This window comes from Magnolia sinica, chromosome 3, assembly GCF_029962835.1.
Source record: "Magnolia sinica isolate HGM2019 chromosome 3, MsV1, whole genome shotgun sequence".
Lineage (NCBI taxonomy): Eukaryota > Viridiplantae > Streptophyta > Magnoliopsida > Magnoliales > Magnoliaceae > Magnolia > Magnolia sinica.
This window is the reverse complement of record NC_080575.1, coordinates 4,423,899-4,444,919: the sequence shown is the minus strand read 5'-3', so window position 1 is coordinate 4,444,919 and position 21,021 is coordinate 4,423,899. Positions and strand designations below refer to the sequence as shown.

General features: G+C 43.2%; 1 protein-coding gene across 1 annotated transcript; it reads right to left on the bottom strand.

Moving 5' to 3' along the window:
• Positions 1-311: 311 nt before the first annotated feature.
• On the bottom strand, positions 312-2,862 carry LOC131239338 (uncharacterized). Its single transcript, XM_058236993.1, has 2 exons — positions 1,472-2,862; positions 312-484 (listed from the first exon to the last, which is right to left on the bottom strand). The coding sequence occupies exon 1, from the start codon at positions 2,821-2,823 to the stop codon at positions 1,648-1,650; it is 1,176 nt and encodes a 391-aa protein (XP_058092976.1). The 5' UTR covers positions 2,824-2,862; the 3' UTR covers positions 312-484; positions 1,472-1,647.
• Between the last annotated feature and the right edge of the window lie 18,159 nt (positions 2,863-21,021).

Here is a 21,021-nt window from a genome sequence, read left to right as displayed (position 1 = left end):
TGTTTTTACATCATGTGAGGGTGATAAATCACCCACCATTTTAACATTTGAATCTAGTCCTAGGAATGGACAGTTTCTTCGAAAGGTGAAATCAGAAAGGAAAGATCAACCAATCAGTGTGATTTTCAGGCTATGCTCCATCCATAATGACCACACGGTTTAGACGGTCTGGATTGACACACATGTATGCCATATGTGTAATGTGAGCAGGTAGATGCAGGTCAGAAAACAAGGCGCAAGATGAAAAGCTAGCAGCTGAAGTTGGGAGTATCTATTCTACACAGACATTAGCATTCCAAATTCTAGAAGTCTAGTAGAAAGAGAAGTATGCATATATAAGGATTTCAATACAAACAGTTGTAGCATATATAACGAAGCCTACATTACCCAAGTGCTGATGTGGGTCCCAGTACAGCAAGGATTGGATTTAGCAGATCCTCAAAAGTCCAAATTCTGAGGATACAGGAACAGCATGGATTGATTGCTGCACAAGTAAAATCATGTTAAGGCTCTTAACAATATCAGTACTTAAATTTATTGTCCAAATAGCACAATCTCCTACAATTTTTAACAAACAAGAGGTTTGCTTACCATCAATACACCATCATGTGTGCCAGAGTCATGGATGGGTGAGGAATCCAAGCCATCCACCAATTGGGTCTGACCTCGAAGATGGTCTCACCCAAAAATCTGCTTGGTCCACTCATCAGGTGGATTGTGGGTTTATATATGGGTAGGCAGATTAGAAAACTTAGCCAGGTTTTCTTCAGCAGAAGATCTGTTTGGCTAACCTGATTAGTAGACTGACTGATTCGTGGGCCAGGAAATCTTGATAGTGGTATGCCACTGGTAGATGGATTGGGTATGATGGATATGTGTCATGCGATGGCATTACATGAGTTGCCTTCTTTTTTTTTTCTTTTTTCTTTCTTACACACACACCCACACCCCACACACTCACACACCCACTCACACCACATGGGCACTCGATCCCCGGTCTCAGTGTTGAAAGAGAGTCCGTCTACCACTGAGCAATGGAGCCGGACCTGTTAGATGAGTTGCCTTGTACATGTGTATGGCGTAGGAAAACTCTACTAACTAATAGCTGAAGTTGAATTCAAATCCCAGTATCACCACACAAAGATCCAAGGGCCTGTTTGGATGCACTCCTGCAAAAGGGAGTTTCGGCAAGAAGGGTTTTCAGTTTCATGCCTGCTTTTTCAGTCAGGTCGGCTTTTTCATGCCCTTTTTGCCAAGTGGGAGATGAGAGATGAGACAAGGTTCGTGAAAGTGAATTCAAATGCACGGCTTAAACTGGGGCTGGCTCGAAACACTGTTTAGGTGTCAATTGTCAAACATCCCTTTTGAAGGCGTGTCCAAACGGGCCCCAAGTATCTGACTCAAGCATTCCAGTGTTTTGAAGGATCTGAAAATCAAGGAGGAGGAGAAGAGATATTTCACTAATACTCACCAAGATGCTTTCAAGCTGCCACAACAAAAGCATCGCTACCATGGAGATTGAGCGGTAGCAATGAACTCGGACTTCAAATTGCAAGAATATTTCTTCACGATTGCTGCCTGCGCCAAAAAGTTTTCGATCGGATCTACCATTGCTCAAATAATTTCTTGCTGAACTGATTTCAGACTTCACCTTCTCAATTTCCTTTCCAACTCGGAAATACGAGACGCAAATGCAGAAATTCTATCTTCAGCACTGCCTACTTTGAGCTCATGAGCTCTGGCTTCAGTTTCAGAGTTCATAACCATTTCTTCAGGAGCTAAGTAGCGCTCAAAGAAATCCAACCGTTGCTTCAGCTTCTGCACATTGTATCCCATCTGTTCCAAGTCCGACAACTGCTTCATGACATCGCCAATTTCGTACCCGATATTTTCCGATTTCAAAGTCAGGAATTTCTCAGACAATGCAACGAAAGCGATGTCGAGCCCCCCAATAATTCCCTTGCGAACTTCCCTACTGTAGCTTGCTAGTGGAAGATAGTGCGGGTTTTGAGGTAGGAAGTCAAAGATACGACTTCTGCGAGCCATGAACTGAGGAGACAAAGTCAGATTCTGATCTTGCATTGTGGGAGACTCCCGACTAGTTCCTTCTGTTTTAGCATTTGGGGCTGCACTCTTTGCAGTATCTCCTGTCCCATCCTTCAATAATTCCAAAAGAGCAGAATTTCCAACAAGCAAACCCTTTTTTGGTTGTGGAGACATTAACAAAGGATCTAGTACCAGAGATCCTTCCGAATGCATGCCTATGTTCTCAACACGTCCCTTTTTCCCAGACCCATCTTCTATTTTCCTTCCCGTCTTTTTTCTGACCTTATCCCGTTCTCCTTCCACAGCTCTACTCTTCTTATTCCCTTTTGAACTGTTATCGTTCAGACTCTTCTTCTTCTTCCCCTTTGATTCATCCCCATTTGGACTCTTCCTCTTCTTTCCCTTTGATTCATCCCCATTCGGACTCTTCCTCTTCTTCCCCTTTGATACATCCCCATTCGGACTCTTCCTCTTCTTCCCCTTCAATTCATCCCCGTTCGGACTCTTCTTCTCCTTCTTCCCTTTTGAGCCATCCCCATTCGGACTCTTCCCCTTCCCCTTTGATTGGTTATTTTTCGGGCTGAGGATCTCACATTCGTCATCTTTTTCATTAGAAAGTAGCGTCTTCAAGTAGTCTCGCATATACTGCCACCAATGCTTCTCACAGACAGTTTTTCCTGGCAATGCCATCTCGGGGCAGCGCCAGTTTGGAGTGCCTGTTCGTCGGCATTGCGGATTGGAGGGAGGAGAAGCCATGGATGTCGAATGTCTGAACATTTCATGAGAATGTGAAAGGAAAAGAGGAAAGTATAGATGGCGAGGCAGAATAACAATCCAAGAATAAGATAATAATATAATTTTTTTTTAAAAAAAAAATCATTTATAAGCCCGGATCCAATGCAAAGCTTTCTACATCTACAATGTTCGTGTGTCTAAGTGCATTTTAAGTACTTCGGAGTGCATTTGTAAGTGTGTTTATGTTCATCTAAATGCATTTAAGTGCATATAAGTGCATTGAAGTACATTGCACTTAGAGGAACATAAACACACTTACAAATGCAGTTTGAAGCACTTAAACTGCACTTACATGAACATAAACACACCTACAAATGCACTCTCAAGCACTTAAACTGCACTTAGACACACAAAACATGCAATGTACTTCAATGGACTCAGATGCACAGTGCCCACATACAAAGTTGTGTATTGGATCTGGGCTCATCATCCGAACATCTAAAATCCAGTCACTTGCCGGTCCCAGCTCACCCAAAACCTTCCTCAAGCAACATTACAAGCGTGCACATGCCAAATTGGCATGTGTGGGCCATCTGAACGGTGCATATGCTGGGCCCCATCTCAAAGACGATTCTACGAAAAATCAGGCTGGACCACTCATCACATGGGGCCAACCACTCACAAATGAATTGACAGTATGAGCAAAAAAAAAAAAAAACCTGCCAATTGTTCACCATTCAATGTGAATGTGGCCCATTTACTGATTGGATTGGCCTGATTTTTACATATGGTTATAATTCATAGGATGAGCAGCCTTATGTGCACTGCTCAAATGTCCCACACATTTGCAAGGTGCACGTGTGCTGCATCTGGAGAGTGGAGTGTGTTGGCAATTCAAGAAAAAAATGTTATAAAAAAAAATTAAAAAAATTTGATGATAAAGTCAAGGCAGAATGCAAGAGAATTACATAATCTTTTTCATGGTGTACTTGGTTTTCTTTCCAATAAGTGGAACCCATTGCTCAGATATTCCAGATCACTAATCTGCTATGTCCAACCGTGGATGGATCATCGCCCAAACTCTCCTAGATTGGAAGATCCCAGCAAACAATCTTGGGTATTCAGTTGAATGTGGACAATTGATGTATTTCCGTTTTCAACTGTCGGATACAAATCAGAAGGCAAGGATTGTCCTATGGAGGGAATGTCCGTGGCCTAGTCCATCCACAGTGGGGCCTGGCCGACCAATGGACCGGATCACTTAACCATTTGCCCCATTTGTTAGAAATGAGAAGAAGAAGGAAAAGGAATTTAAAAAATAAATAAATAAATAAAAGAGAAATTTTAATGTAAGACAATTAACCACTTGCTCTAAGGGCCTGTTTGGATGCCTGTAAGTTCTTTTAAGTTGTAAGTGACTTACCTGTAAGTGACTTACAGGTGAAAGTTACTTACAGGTAACCTGTTTGGATGTAAGTTGTAAATCACTTAAAGGTGAGTTACTTTTTCTGTTTGGATAACCTGTAAGTTACTTACAGGTAGAAAGCTGTATATTCACAACTTACAGGTAGAAAGCTGTATATTCACATCGAGCATAGCTTAGATTGGGGAATCGTTCTAAATTGTTATAATCATATAAAAAAACATGGGATCAAATATGTTATTTTGTTAAGCCCATCAAGATGAACATTTGAGATAATTATTAAGCTAAACCAATCATCAAGTGGGCTATAAAAAGTGGGCCCACGAATTCAAAAAATCTATAATATGGAGTAATAACTAAATTTAAGCATTGAGGATAAGCTTAAAAACATTAATAGAAAATCTAATAATTAAATCACTTGCATTCCAACTGTGCAATCTGATGTAATTTCCAAGGGCCAGCGCATCATCAATCCCACTCTATCATCAAAGTTTTTCTCATTCTCTAATGAGGAGTTTGATGCTCAGGATCTAAGAGATTCACCAACACTGATGTAGATCGTTAAATTACCTGCATTCTAACTGTGCAATCTAAGAGATTCACCAACACTGCGAGTACATCACAGGATCATCAACCACAGGCCACAGTGAGACCAACCAGATAAACGATCTACAGGATCACCAACCACAGGCCACAGTCCCTGACGGTTTCATGGGATGCTATATCACATGGTCTGTTCGGATTAGAGGCCCATGACACGTGTGAAAAAATACGCAGGTGCGTATAAGTGACTGTTTGGATGCCAGCGTGCCTTATAGAGTAACGTCAAACCACTCCCGTTTTCAAAGGAGAGAAAAAGGGTAGATGAAACCCTACCGTTTTAGGAGGAGAAGAGACAGAAGGCAGTAACTGCAGCGAGAGATTGCAGAGATGGAGAGAGATTTGGTGGGTTGGTGCGTTTCTCCCTCTTCCCCTCTTTTTAAAAATCTGACCGTTGAGCCTGTAAGTGACTTACAGGGAAGTGACTTCCCAACCCCATCCCCCTGCAGTTTTTTGGTAGATTTGCCTGTAAGTGACTTACAGGTTGTAAGTTACTTACACGTGATTTTTCTCCCCCAAACACCACCTGTGACTTCCCTGTAAGTCACTTCCCACTTACCCAACTTACAGGCATCCAAACCGGCCCTAAAAGCGCGAACTGATAGAGCATGACGAATAAATCCCTTTATCTCATAGCCCAGGCCCGCATCCCTTGGTTAGCACCTCGGCATAACTCCTCGTAGGCCCCACATCACATGGGTTATGCCTCACATGGGTGGGGCCCGCCTGACAAAAGCCTTCCGCCTCACACGGGCCGCCCACCCCAAGTGTGCCCTTGCATTCCACAGGCCACCCCACCCCAAGTTTCGACTGGGTCACACCATTTCAAGAGGAAAAAGTTATAAAAAAAAAACGATAATAATAATAATAAAGAAAAGCTCTGTTTAAACAATGAAGTAACATAGCATGCAAAGGCCAAAAAAAAAAAAAAGAGGGCTTACTTGTCTGAACTTTCAAGCCCTCGGTTCTTCTGCTCTGCACAAAAGTGAGAAGAGATAGGGACATCTAAACGAGATGACGTTTTAAGAGAGAGAGAGACTGCTTTTCAGAAAAGTGAGAAGAGAGGGGGACATCAAAACGAGATGACGTTTTGAGAGAGAGAGAAGGAGAGACAGAAAGGGGGAAGAAAAACTTCAATACTCCGGGAGAGCTAGATGGATGATACGCTGGCACTTTCAAATTACTTATAAAAGAATTTTTTTCAAATTAAACGGTTTAAACCATGGCTCCCTGATGCACCATGGACCAAACATTAAGCTTTTTTTTTTTTTTTTAATTATCTGATGATCAGATTCCTAGACATTTATTAAACGGTTAACATTGAAAATTCTTAATGACTCTGTTTAAACAAACAAGTGCCCGCCAATTACTAGTGTCCACAAACAAGTGGGCCCCACAGTCAGTGTCCCATCCACCTTGGTGGATCAGGAAGCGGATTGGCTGGTGTACCACACACCAGCTGTATAGCTGGCGCACTGACGTCAGCAAATTATGTGGTCCCATGAGGAATGCGTTATGTGTAAATCGTACATCCATTGGATTAGCTCGTCTCAAGTCTTGAGCAGAAAAATAAGAAAGATCTAAGCATCAAGTGACCAGAGTGTAAAAAGCAACGGGGATTGAAACTTTTACTTTTTTATTAGAAGTTTTAGTTTAATTATAGCTCTTCATCTCTTGAATTTTAGGAGTTGTGTCCAATATGAAAAGTATCAAAAATAATAAAATAGCAAAAAGTAAGATAAAAACTTAAGAATTGAGCTTTGAGAGCTTGGAAAGATAACGGGGTGATGATTTGCGAGTTAAAATGATAAAAAGTAGTAGAAAAAAGATAAGAATGAAGCAAAAATAGTTCAAAGTAAGAATGGAGTAGCTATGCATAACATATTTATGAGGCTTTGAATTTAATTATTAAATCAAGTTTAACATATTTAATTAGGTATGTATGTAATGATTGACATATTGTCTATAATAATTTCATTAAAATATATATTTTACTTCAAAATGATGAAATTCCAACTCTTGGATATGCCACAAGCACATGATCACATCTGAGGCAACCTACAAATTGAGCGAGGCAACCTACAAATTGAGCGAGGGAAGCTAGAATTGAGCGAGAAAACCTATGAAATGATCAAGGGAACATAGGATTTAAGCGAGGAAACCTACAAATTGAGCAAGGCAACCTAGGAATTGAGCGAGGGAAGCTAGAAATTTAGCGAGGGAAGCTAAAAATTCGCGAGGGAACATAGGATTTGAGCGAGACAACCTAGAATTTGAGCGAGGCAACCTACGAATTAAGCGAGGGAAGCTAGAAATTGAGCCAGGGAACCTATGAATTGAGCGAGGCAGCCTAGGAATTGAGTGAGGGAAGCTAGAAATTCAGCGAAGCAACCTAAAAATTGAGCAAGAGAACCTAGGATTTGAGCGAGACAACTTAGGAACTGAGCGAGGCAATATATAAATTGAGCGAAGGAACCTACGAAGTGAGCGAGGCAACGTAGAAATTCAGCGAGGCAACCTATGAATTAAGCGAGGGAAGCTAGAAATTGAGCAAAAGAAGCTAGAAATTCAGCAAGGAAACCTATGAATTGAGCTAGACAATGTAGGAATTGAGCGAGGGAAGCTAAAAATTCAACAAGGCGACCTAAAAATTGAGCGAGGGAACCTAGGAATTGAGTAAGGGAAGCTAGAAATTGAGCGAGACAACTTAGGAATTAAGTGAGGGAAGCTAGAAATTCAGTGAAAGAACCTAGGAATTGAGCGAGGCAACCTAGCAATTGAGCGAGGCAACGTAGAAATTTAGCGAGGCAACCTATGAATTGAGTGAGGCAACCTAAGAATTGAGCAAGGCAACATATAAATTGAGTGAGGGAACCCAGCAATTGAGTGAGGCAACGTAAATATTCAACAAGGCAACTAATGAATTAAGCAAGACAACCTAGAAATTGAGCAAGGGAAGACCTACGAATTGAGCGAGGGAAGCTAGAAATTCAGCGAGGCAATGTATAAATTGAGCAGGGAAGCTATAAATTGAGCGAGGCAACGTAGGAATTAAGCGAGGGAACCTGGGAATTGAGCGAGGCAACATAAAAATCCAGCGATGCATCCTAGGAATTGAGCGAGGGAAGCTAAAAATTAAGCGAGGGAACCTATAAATTAAGTAAGGCAAAGTAGGAATTGAGCGAGGCAGCCTAGGAATTGAGCGAGGCAACTTAGGAATTGAGTGAGGGAACCTAAGAATTGAGTGAGGCAACATAGGATTTTAGCGAGGCAACGTAGGAATTGAGCGAGGCGACATAGGAATTGAGCGAGGGAAGCTAGAAATTGAGCAAGGCAACGTAGGAATTGAGCGAGCAAACCTAGGAATTGAGCAAGGCAACGTAAAAATTCAACGAGGAATCCTAGGAATTAAGCAAGGGAAGCTATAAATTAAGTGAGGGAACCTATAAATTCAGCGAGGCAACATAGGATTTGAGTGAGGGAACCTAGAAATTCAGCGAGGGAACTTAGAAATTGAGCGAGGCAAAGTAGGAATTCAGCAAGCCAACCTAGGAATTGAGCGAGGAAAGCTAGAAATTGAGCAAGACAACTTAGGAATTGAGCGATGGAACCTAAGAATTGAGGGAGGCAATGTAGGATTTGAGCGAGGCAACGTAGGAATTCAGTGAGGCAACGTAGGATTTGAGTGAGGCAACCGAGGGAACCTAAGAATTGAGCGAGGAAAGCTACAATTGAGCGAGGGAACCTAGAAATTGAGCGAGGCAACTTATCAATTGAGCGAGGCAACCTAGGAATTGAGCGAGGGAAGCTAGAAATTGAGCGAGGCAACCTATGAATTAAGCGAGGGAACCTAGAAATTGAGCGAGACAACCTAAGAATTAAGCGAGGTAACATAGAAATTGAGTGAGGGAACCTATAAATTGAGTGAGGGAACCTAGGATTTGAGCGAGGCAACCTAGGAATTGAGTGAGGGAAGTTAGAAATTGAGCGAGGGAAGCTAGAATTTGAGCGAGGAAACCTAGAAATTCAGCGAGGCAACCTATAAATTGAGCGAGGCAACTTAGGAATTGAGTGAGGCAACGTGAAAATTCAACGAGAAAATTTAGGAATTGAGTTAGGGAAGCTAGAGGAAGCTAGAAATTAAGCGAGGGAAGCTAGAAATTGAGAGAGGGAACCTATAAATTCAGCAAGGTAACCTATAAATTGAACGAGGCAACCTAAAAATTGAGCAAGGGAAGCTAAAAATTGAGTGAGGCAACCTAGAAATTGAGCGAGGCAACGTAGAAATTCAGCGAGGCAACCTAAGAATTAAGCGAGGGAGCGTAAAATTCAGCGAGGCAACGTAGAAATTCAGGGAGGCAACCAACAGATTGAGTGCTAGTTAAATCATTAATAAAGATGAGAATGACTTTTTTTGAGAGACTATCTATCCTCAGTCCAAAAAAAAAAAAACTGAGTTGGGCCCGCCTTGAATGTATGTGGACTATCCATGACGTTCATCCGTTTTTCCGTCTAAAGGGTTTTAACCCAAAATGGTGGCATATTGAAATATCAAGTGGATTATATCACAGGAAACTGTGGTTTCATAGTAGAATCCTTGTTATGCCCCCACAATGATGTTTTATTTGTAATCCATCATATGTGGTAAGTTAAGTAACTCATTCTAGTTTAGGAGATATGCTTGTTAAATAAATAGGCAAAGAAATGATTGAAAGATAGAAAAATATTTTTATATACTTATATATACATATTTACATAATTATGTATTAGAGAAAAATGTAAGGGAAAGTTCTCCTTGTTAAAAAAAAAAAAAAACTGCCAGACTGGGGAATATTTTTTCCGTAGAATTTTCGTTGCTTTTATGGGTCCCATCATGAGGTCTGTGTTATATCCAAACTGTCCATCTATTTGGTGAGCTTATATTAAGGTTTGAGACGAAAAATAAGACAGATCTAACTATCAAGTGGACCACAATGTAAAAGGTAGTGGGGAGTTGAACGTCGACCATTGAAACCCTTTTAGGGGTTACAGAAGTTTTGGATCATTATGAAATTTGTTTTCCCTCTTCATCCAGGTCATTGTGACCTTGTGAATAGATTGGATGGATATTAAATGTTATGGTGGGCCATACAAAAATTTTAACGGTGAAAATCAATTTTCCCACTAATCTTTATGGTGTGGTCCAATTGATCTTTGGAAACGGTTTTTTTTTTTTTGATAATGCTCTGAAATGATCTCGAAATATGGATGAACGATGTGGATATAATAAATACATAACTGTGGGGCTCACATAACGTTGATCTCTTTTGAGAAATTTGTAACTGTGGACCCCACCTTTTATCCAACAGTTTTTATGAAGCAATACAAACTTAGTTTGGGAACTTAGACCTGCTAGTACGGACAGTGAATTTGAGGATGAAAATACCCCTCCTGTCACGGAAACAGATTGGGTACTCCGCCTGTAACCAGCCAATGGCGGATGGTCAGTGGTCTGTGGGCCCCACCATGATGTATGCTTTTCATCCATGCCGTCCATATATTTTTCCACATCATTTTATGATATGAGACCAAAAATGAGGTATATCCAAATCTCAAGTGTACCACATTACAGGAAACAGTGTTGAATGAGCGTCAACCATGAGAAACCTTTATGGGGCCCATTGTGATGTTTGTGAGAAATCCTCCCCATATAAGTTCATTCATAGGGCCACAAACGTAGTACCCGTATCCTAGCCCGTACCGTTTCATAGGCTTCCGTGATCTTCTCGGTCGAATTCCGGCAACCCTCAAACTTTTATCAGCAGTTGTGCGCGACCCCGAGTCGTATCTTGTATTCCAGAGTCGACTCGACCCGAGACTTGTACGAGTATGACCGCGCCGTTGCCGCGATTCTGACTCCGCATCTCACGCGCCAAGGCGATACCCAAGCCAGGAGATGTGGGCTCGTGTTCAATTCGAGGAAAGGCCGCGTGTTTGTAATCCCAAGAAAATCTCTACAACATGTCAAATCAATTTCATCAATCAATCAAAGTACAACTCATCACTCCATCCCATCCCCAAGTATATAAGCCATTTCCTAAGTCAACTCTCTCTTACATATCAAGTACATGCCCATCACTCATCACTCCATCACTCACACCCATCCCTCTCTCTCTTACAACATCTCCCTCTCTCTCTCATTCTCTCTCATTATCCAAGCAACTCCAACGTCTCAACCCCTCCATGAGAGAAAGCTTAGTGTGGCTCACTTCCTAGCTCCCATCTCCACCATCTAAAGATCATCTCAACCGTTGAAAATGCGCCCTTGGAGCTCTATATCACATCGGTAATAGAAAGAGTCTAGGATCTAATGGTGGGTGTATTTTATGATTTGATTTGTGAAATTTTGATGATTTGAGGACCCACATATAGTGGGACCCATCATAATGTATGCATTGTATTAAGGGGCCCCTACTCCATCGGTCTCTCTCTCTACTTTTATTTTGTTGATGATGGTGATGATATGTGGCGTGGGACCCACCATGATGTCCATGCAAAATCCACACCATCGACCAGGCCATGTGGCCGTGTGATGTATGTGTTTTACCCACACTGGCCATCGGCCGTGGGACCCACCTTGTGGGCCGTGCTGCGCCCAGTACATGGACTTCCCCCTTGATGCTACCCAACGTCTAGAGCCTGTACGTTTTAAAAGAATTTATATATATATTTTTTATAATAATACATAATATTATATCTTATAGTATACATATATTATATATGTATATAACCGATGGGTCCCACACGTGTGGAGCCACTTGACCCTTGTATCCTATCCAAGCCGTCCGTGGCCATCTTGATGTACGTGAGAACTCTCACCGTCCAGATCTGGACGTGTGAGAGTCACTGTGATGTATACATTTTATGCACGCTGCCCGTCCCTCTGATGGACGTGGGACCCACCCACACGTGCTACAGGTGTGGGGTGGGGGCCCACCTTGATGACATGTATTTTATCCCACGCCGTTCATCTATACATCCAAACCGTTCATCTGAGCTGGCCAGCAGCTGCAGCTGCTGTGCAGCGTCAGCAAGGTTTGTGGTCCCATCTTGATTGTATGGGTATCATCCACACCGTTCGTCCATCGTGGGACCCATCTTGAATGTATGTGCCTTGCATCCACCGTCAGTCCAGCGTCCAGATCGCATCCACCGTCAGTCCAGCACGTCCAGAAGATCTGGACGCTGGACTGGATGGTTTGATATTATATTATAAATATTGTATATGTAATATATTATATTATAAATATTATATAAATATTATGTATGTAATATATATATATATATATATATATATATATATATATATATATATATATATATATTAATAATATAATATTTTTTTATATATAAAAACGTTATGGTGGGCCACTCCCATGTGGGTCGCATGTGAATCAACACTGTGGATCTGGTTCCCCTTATATATATATATATATATATATATATATATATATATATATATAATATTGCATTATATAATATAATATAATATGGTGGACCCCACGTGAGACCCACCAGATGTGTGTGTATGTATACTATGGTGGGGCCACATCCACGTGGAAGCCCACCTTACTGCGTTATTCAGGGCCGTCCATCCATTGACGTGTTGGGCCACGCTCCTGGACCCCACCATGATGTGTGTGTAGTATCCATACCGTCCACCTATCTGGCGTGCCAAGCACGGCCCCACCATGATGGATGTTTTCCATCCAAACTATTCATTCATTTGGTGGACAGCCACGTGCATGGACCCCACCACAATGTATGTGCTTTATCCATGCCGCCCATCAGTGGGCCCCATGATGTTAACAGTCCTATGGGGGCCCGCTGCCATATGTGTTGCATCTAAACCACCCATCCATTTGGCAAGTCTATCTCAAGGATTGAGACTAAAAATAAGGCAGATCTAGTTATCAGGTAGACCACATTACAAAAGGCAGTGGGTTTGAACATCTACCATTGAAATCCCATTTCGGGTTACAGAAGTTTTGAATTAATATAATATTTGTTCCTTCCTCCTGTCCAGGTCTTTGTGACCTTGGGAACAGATTGGATGGAGAATATAGTGGGTCCTACCTTGATGTAATTATGGTCCATCCATGGGGCTCACCCGGATGTAGTTGTGGCCCATTGATACGGCCCACTTGTAGTTGGTGCGGCCCATTGGTGTAGTCCGTATATGTGGCCCACCTTAATGTATTGGTGGCTCATCCGCTAAGGCCCACCTTGATGCAATTATGGCCCACTTGATGAGTATGAAGCTCATTAGTGTGGCCCATTGATGTAGCCCACTTGATGTGTATAAGGCCCATATGCAGGGCCCACCTGTTATGTATTTAAAGCCCGTGCGATAAGGCCCATTGTGATGTATTCTTAGCCCATAAGATGCGGCCCATTGTGATATATATAGGCCCCGATATGTGGCCCGTTGTAATGTATTTGTGGCCCATTTAGTGAGGCCCGATGTGGTGTATATGTGGCCCTTGAGTGAGGCCCATTGCGATGTATATTAGGCCTTTGTGTGAGGCCATGGGCCCACTATACATTTGACTCTATGTGGGCCACTCCTTGGGAGCAATGTTGGTTAAATGGCCACATTGATGGGCAATGATGGTTTAATGTCCACATTGTGACCTTCCCTTAAGCCTTGTTCGTCCAAGTGTCGAAGCCGATTCCGATTTGTCGAGGCCGATTGTATAGGCCGATTACAATTGATGTGACTGATTTATTGATTCTGATTATCGATCAATTCCGATTATTGTGACTAATTTGCCAATTATGATTATCAATCGATTCTGATTGTTGTGACCGATTTGCCAATTCTAATTATCTATCGATTCCGATTGTCGTAATCGATTGTCGAGTCTAATTGACGTGACTGATTTGCCGATTCTAATTATCGATCGATTCCGATTATTGTAACCGATTTGCCAATTCTGATTATCGATTGATTCCGATTATCGTGACCGATTGCCGATTCTAATTGAAGTGACCGATTTACCAATTACCGATTAGTGATCGAGGCCGATTATCATGACCGATTGTCGATTCCGACTGACGTGACCGAGTTGTCAATTCTGATTATTGATCGATTCCGATTGTTGTGATCGATTTACCGATTCCGATTATCGTCAATTCTGATTTATCGAGACCGATTTTCGAGGCCGATTCCGTTTGGTTGCGGCCGATCCCGTTTGATCGGGGCTGATTCCGTTTGGTCGAGGCCAATTCCACATATCAAGGCCGATTCCGATTATCAAGGCCGATTCCATTTGGTTGAGGCCGATTCCAATTGTTGAGGTCGATTCCGATTGTCGAAGTCTAAAGTAATGTATATAAGGCCCATGAGATGCGACCCTTTGTAATGTTTATTAGGCCGGTGTTAGAGGCCCATTCTGATGTATATGTGACCCATGTGATGCGGCCCACTTGATGTATATGAGGCCCAATGTGACGTATTTATGGCCATCCATTGGGGCCCATCTTGATGTGATGCATAATGGACTCGTGTGAGAGGCCTATTGCAATGTGTTTTGGACCGATGGGGTTGTGGCCTATTGTGATGTATTCGAAGCCCATGGGACGTGGCCTATCCGATGTATATAGGCCCATGTGACGCAACCCATTATAATTGTATGAGGCCCATTGTGGTGCATTTGAGAGCCAGGCTATGGAGCCCATTGTGATGTGTGTTAGGCCCATATGAAAGGCCCGTCGTGATGTGTATTAAGATCTTAAGTGAGGCCCATGATGTTGTATTTTTAGCCCTTGTGTGAGGCCATCGGTCCACTATATGTTAAGCTCTATGTGGGCCATTCCTTGGGGGCAATGTTGCTTGAATGTCCACATTGTCGAGATCGATTATCGATGCTAGTTATTGATACCGATTATAAGTATATGATAGCATAACATCATGATATATGCTTATACGCATCATCTGCATGCTTGTTATGAGATGTGGTTGATCATTGCATATTTCATTGATCAGGTTGTTATGAGACTCCCTGATAGGCGGAGGTTATTTAACATGAGCGCACGGTATGCGCAGGATTTATGCATGATTGGATCGTATGACTCACGCATTTTGCATTATGATTACTGTACGTCCTAACGACATCAGAGCCATAGCCTCCACAAGCATATTGTGGATGGCCATATGGGACACCGAAAATCTGTTCTAGCATCGGGCTGTCATAAATGGCCCTGGGTGAAAATTCATAAACCCTCTTGGTACCAGAGGATGCCCCAACGTCGAGACCGAGTGGATATATATGAGGGCATGAGGGTCGTATACCAGTAGGTCGCATCTCCTACTGTGTCGTGGTCGGTTGGGAGGGGGTGTGGCCTTGCCCGCCTGAGGGAGTAGGCATAGCTAGGCTGAGTTTGACAAGCTCGTGAATGGGTTCACGATCAACATGCCGGGAATATATTGGCCAACTACTGGCAGGCGGATAGTGAGGTCTTTTTAACTTACCCAGTTGTGCGCTTGATAGGGCGACAAGCTGGTGTAGAGTGTACTAGACCCCGTGATGATCCCAAAGATGAACTGTACTGATATGTGGACTTATTGAGCAAGAGTTGCATACTTATTCATTCATTCATTCACTATCCGCTCGGACTGGTGGTGCGCAAGTGGATGAATGGGTATGTAATCCCTACACAATAATTAGTTGCGCACTACCAGCTCGAGTGGATAGTAAATGAATGAATGAATATGTAATTCCTACTCAATAAGTCCACATATCAATACGGTTCCTCTCTGGGGAATCATCGGGGTTTATTACACTCCAAACCAGATTGTCGCTTCATTGTGCGCAACAAGGTGGGTGGAAGAGACCTCACTATCCGTCTGCCAATATCGGGCCCGGCTCGTGGATAGCGGACCCATTCCTCGAGCTGGTCAGACTCAGCTTAGCATTACCCCCTCCTCTCAGGCAGGTAAGGCCATTTTCCCTTCCAACAGACCACGACACAGTGGGAGACGCGGCTTAACGGTATACGGCCCTCATGTGCTCATACATCCACTCGGTCTAGACGTTGGAGCAAACTCTAGAACCAAGAGGGTTCTGGGACTTTCACCCAAGGATATATATAGCACCCTATGTAGAACAGATTGTCAGTGTCCCATCTAGTCATCCACGATATGCATGTGGAGGCTACAGCCCTGATGTCGCTAGGGCGTAGAGTAATCAAAATCACAAAATGCTAGATGCATGAGTCACATAGTCCAATCATACATCAATCCTGTGCATACCGTGTGCTCATGTGGAGCAACTCCGCCCATCAGGGAGTCCCATGAACAACCTGCCTCATGGCATATGCAACGGTCAACCATATCTCATATCAAACATGTAAATGATGCATATGAGCATGTATCATGATGCTATGCCGTCACATAATCATAATCGGTATCAACAATCGGCCTCGATAATCAGTCTCGACAATGTGGACATTTAGCCAACATTACCCCTAAGGGGTGGCCCAAATAGAGCCTAACATATAGTGGACCCATGGCCTCACAAAGAGCCTGATATACAACACCATAGGCCTCACTCAAGAGCTTAATACACATTACGATGGGGTCTTTCACATGGGCCTAACGTACATCACAATGGGCTTCATCGCCTAGCCCTTAATTACATCACAATGGGCCTCATCACATAGGCCTCATATACATCACATTGGAACTTAAACACAGGCTAAATACACATCACAATGGTCCTTAAATACGAGCCGCATATACATCACATAGGTCTCGACAATCGACCTCAACAATCGAAATCGGCCTCAACAATCGGAATCGACACTCGGAATCGGCCTCAACACTCAGCCTCGATAATCGGAATAGGCCTATACAATCGGTCTCGACAAATCAGAATCGGCTTCGATACTCGGCCTCGTTAATCGGAATCAACCTATACAATCGGCCTCGACAAATCAGAATTGACCTCAATTATTGGAATCGATCGATAATCAGAATGGGCAAATCGGAATCGGCAATCGGCCATGACAATCGGAATCGATCGATAATTAGAATCGACAAATCGGTCATATCAATCGGAATTAGTAATCGGTCATGACAATCAGAATCGATCGATAATCAGAATCAGCAAATCGGTCACGTCAATTTAGATCGGCAATTGGTCGCGATAATCGGAATCGATCGATAATCAAAACGATAAATCGGTCACGTCAATCAAAATCGGTAATCGGTCATGATAATCAGAATCGATCGATAATCAAAATCGGCAAATCGGTCACGTTAATCAGAATCGGCAATCGGTCATGATAATCGGAATCGATCGATAATCGAAATCGGTAAATCGGTCACGTCAATCGGAATCAGCAATCGGTCATGACAATCGAAATCAACAAGAATGGGCTTAACAAGGCCTAATGGAAGGTCACAATGAGGACATCTAACCATCATTGCCCATCAATGTGGACATCTAACCAACATTGCTCCCAAGGAGTGGCCCACCTAAGGGATTCATACGCAACGTAACGGCCACACACACACATCACATCGGGCCTCACCCATGGGCCTTAAATACATCACAATGGGCCACATATCTGGGTCTCGAATACATCAAATGGGCCACGACATATGGGCCGAAAACACATCTCAATGGGCCACGAACCATGGGCTTCAGTATATCATAATTGGCCGCAACTCATGGGCCTCAAATACGACAAGTGGGCCGCATCAATGGGCCTGCTACACAACACAATGGGCCTCATACTTGAGCCACAAATACACAACAGGTGGGCCCTGCATATGGGCCTAATATACATAACAGGTGGGCCTTGCACCCGGGCCTCAAGTACATAACAGGTGGGCCCTGCACATGGGCTGCATTATATGGGCCGCACCAACGGGCTTCATGTACATCAAATAGGCCGCACCAATGGGCCTCATGTGTATCCAATCGGGCCCACCCTTATGTATATTTGAGAGCCGACCTATTCATAAGTTAACATGGAGATAAATGAAGTGAAAATAATATCAGCTTAATTGGAGACTACCATGGCCCTTAGAAGTTTGAACGGTGGATGTCACAGTCCACTATTTAAATGGTGGGGTCCACTTGAACTTTAGATCTGACCCATTCTTTTGCTCACACGATAAAATGATATCTCAAATGGTTGAACGGTTGTATACAACACATGCCTCATAGTGGGTCCCATAAATAGACGGTGTGGATGGAATAGATGGGACCCACGAAACTTGATGCTATGTTCAGCAGCTGGCGGTGGGGTCCACTTACTGCCGTACACCGCAACAATAGGGCAGTTGCTGCTACCTAAAAGAGGCAAAGGTGGGTCCCATTAGGGCCCACCTTTATATATACATACAGTATATAATATAATATATATTATATGTTATATAATAGCTGCTACTGTGCATCTTTTAGGCATTAAAGGGAGAGGTGGGTCCTAGGTGGGGCCCACCACAATATTCAAATTGTAAAGTAATATATAATATATTATATTATATGCTAATATAATATAATATATTGATATTATATACAGTATATCAGCCCGTCTAGGCCCTGGACGGCCTGGACATTCATACATCACACGTGGGTGGGTCCCATGTAGGGCCCACCACCTCGTGTGTGTGTGTGTGTATATATATATATATATATATATAATATAAAATATATACTATATATGGTGCTGATGTCCAGGCCCTTGGACGGCCTGGACAGTCACATACATCAAGGAGGGCCCACACGTAGGGTGGGTCCCACCGTCCAGGGACGGTGGACACCACACATACATGATGGTGTGGCCCACCCCAAAGGATGGACTGCGTGGATGGGTCCCATGGACCTCCACCGCTGGCCCACGTTACACTGTCAGTTACACTCCACCGTTAGCCACTCCCGGTAGGGAATCCATGCCAAGACCTCAACGTTGAAAGGAGGTATCTTTCACTCAGCTTACCGTTGGAGCTATGGGTTTGGGCCTGACGGCCAAGACCTCAGCATTGAAACGAGGTATCTATCACCCAGTCTACCTCTTGAGCTATGGATCTGGGTCTCACTGTCCCTGATGGATGGTGAGATAAAACCCATACATCACGTGGGTCATTGGGGTGGCCCAGGGACCCATGGCCCAAGCTGATATTTGTGTTTCTCCTTCATCCAGGCCCACCCAAAGACGGTCAGCAAGGTGGGCCCCACGGATGAGATGATGTGGACCATTCATCACAGTGGGGTCCATAATACATGAGAAGGAGAGAGAGAAAGTGAGAGGAAAGAGAGATCGGAGATAACGGAGGGGCCCCGCCACTATGGGCCCCTCTTGGATACAAGCATACATCAAAGTGGGTCCCACCATATGTGGGCCCTTAGATCTCAAAAAGACAATTTACAAAAGGATGAAAATGTGGGTCCAAGATCACCCACCGTCCACTCTTCTTGCTCCATTGGCTTCCTTTGCTCCTTAGCTTCAATCCTAATGGAAGAGATGGAGTTTTGATGGTTGAGATGGGAAATGAGAGGTAGGAAGTGTGCCACACACAAAGCTCTCTCTCATGGAGGTTTGGGAGAGCTTTGGACGTGTGATTTTTTTTGCTTGGGAAAGGTGAGTTTGAGAAATGAGAGAGAGGGGGTTATAAAGAGAGAGATGGGTGATAGAGTGATGGATGTGGTGAGTGATGGGTGTAAAACTTTTTGACTTTGGAGTAGATGGTGTAAGAATTTTTTGACTTTTGAAGTTGCTTGGAGATGGGTGAGAGGTGATGGTGTACTTGACATGTACTTGACCCTTGATGGGATTGATTGATGGATTGAGGTGACATGTTGTAGAGATTCTCTTGGGTTTTGCAACGTGCAGCATTTTTTTCGAACCGAACGCAGGCCCACATCTCCTGGCCTGGGTATCGCCTCGGCGCGCTAGACGCGACATCGGAACCGCGGTGACGGCGCGGTCGCTGGGGTACAAGTCTCGGGTTGAGCCAACTCTGGTTAACGACGTGTAACTCAGGGTCGTGCGTAAACATTAGATAAAGGTCGAAGGTTGCCGAAATTCGATCGGAAAGACCGCGGAAGCCTACGGAACGGTACGGTCTAGGATACGGGTCTTACATGTGGGGCCCATTATCAGTCGTTAAATGGCCAGAAAATAGACAATTAATACAAAATGTAGATTAGATTCTCCCGCCTATTTACTTTCATTAATACAATAGTAGTACTTGTACTATTTGTATTACCAAAAGTTAAAAATAGTGGCTCTTTTTCCTATAAATGATGTGGGTTTAAATATCATGTTTGTATACCCTCGATGTGGGTTCTTGGCTTAAAAAAGTGAGGCCATTGATCTGTTATCGAAACCATTGGTCTACTACATCCCTCGAAAAGAAGATCTTGGCCCTTCAATTTGTGTACTACATATAGACGATCAAGAAGAAAATACGACAATTGTCAACTAAAAATTGCCCGACAACTGGGAAGGCCCCGCTGAATTTCATGTTTGTCTCACTCACTTTCATGTTTGCCCCGCTGAAATTCATGTTTGCCATGCTGAATTTCTAGTTTGCCCCGCTCAATTTCTAGTTTGCCCCTCTGAATTTTGTGTTTGCCCCACTCAATTTCATGCTTGGCTCGCTCAATTTCTAGTTTGCCCCCGCTCAATTTCATGTTTGACCCGCTGAAATTCATGTTTGCCCCGTTGAATTTCTAGTTTGCCTCGCTTAAATTCGTGTTTGCCCCGCTCAATTTCTAGTTTGCCGCACTGAAATTCGTGTTTCCCCCACTCAATTTCATGTTTGCCCCACTGAAATTCATGTTTGCCTCGCTGAATTTCTAGTTTGTCCCGCTCAATTTCTCGTTGGCCCTGCTCAATTTCATGTTTGCCCCGTTCAAATTTCATGTTTGTCTCGTTGAATTTCTAGTTTGTCCCGCTCAAATTTCTAGTTTGCCCTGCTCAATTTCTGTTTGACCATGAAATGAAGGGAATTGACTGTGAAATGCATGGAATTGACTGTGAAGTGATAGGAATTGAACGTGAAATGTATGGAATTGAACGCGAAGTGAATGGGAATCGTCGGGATTGACCGTGAAATGCATGGAATTGATCGCAACGTAAATGAAATGAATGAAATTGACCGCGAAGTGAATGAAATGAATTTTCGGCCATCGACCTGATGAGATCTTGAAAAATAACCAGAT

Bases quoted from the DNA above. Each gene is read 5' to 3' on its own strand.
- LOC131239338 (XM_058236993.1), bottom strand. From the start codon at position 2,823: ATGTTCAGACATTCGACATCCATGGCTTCTCCTCCCTCCAATCCGCAA.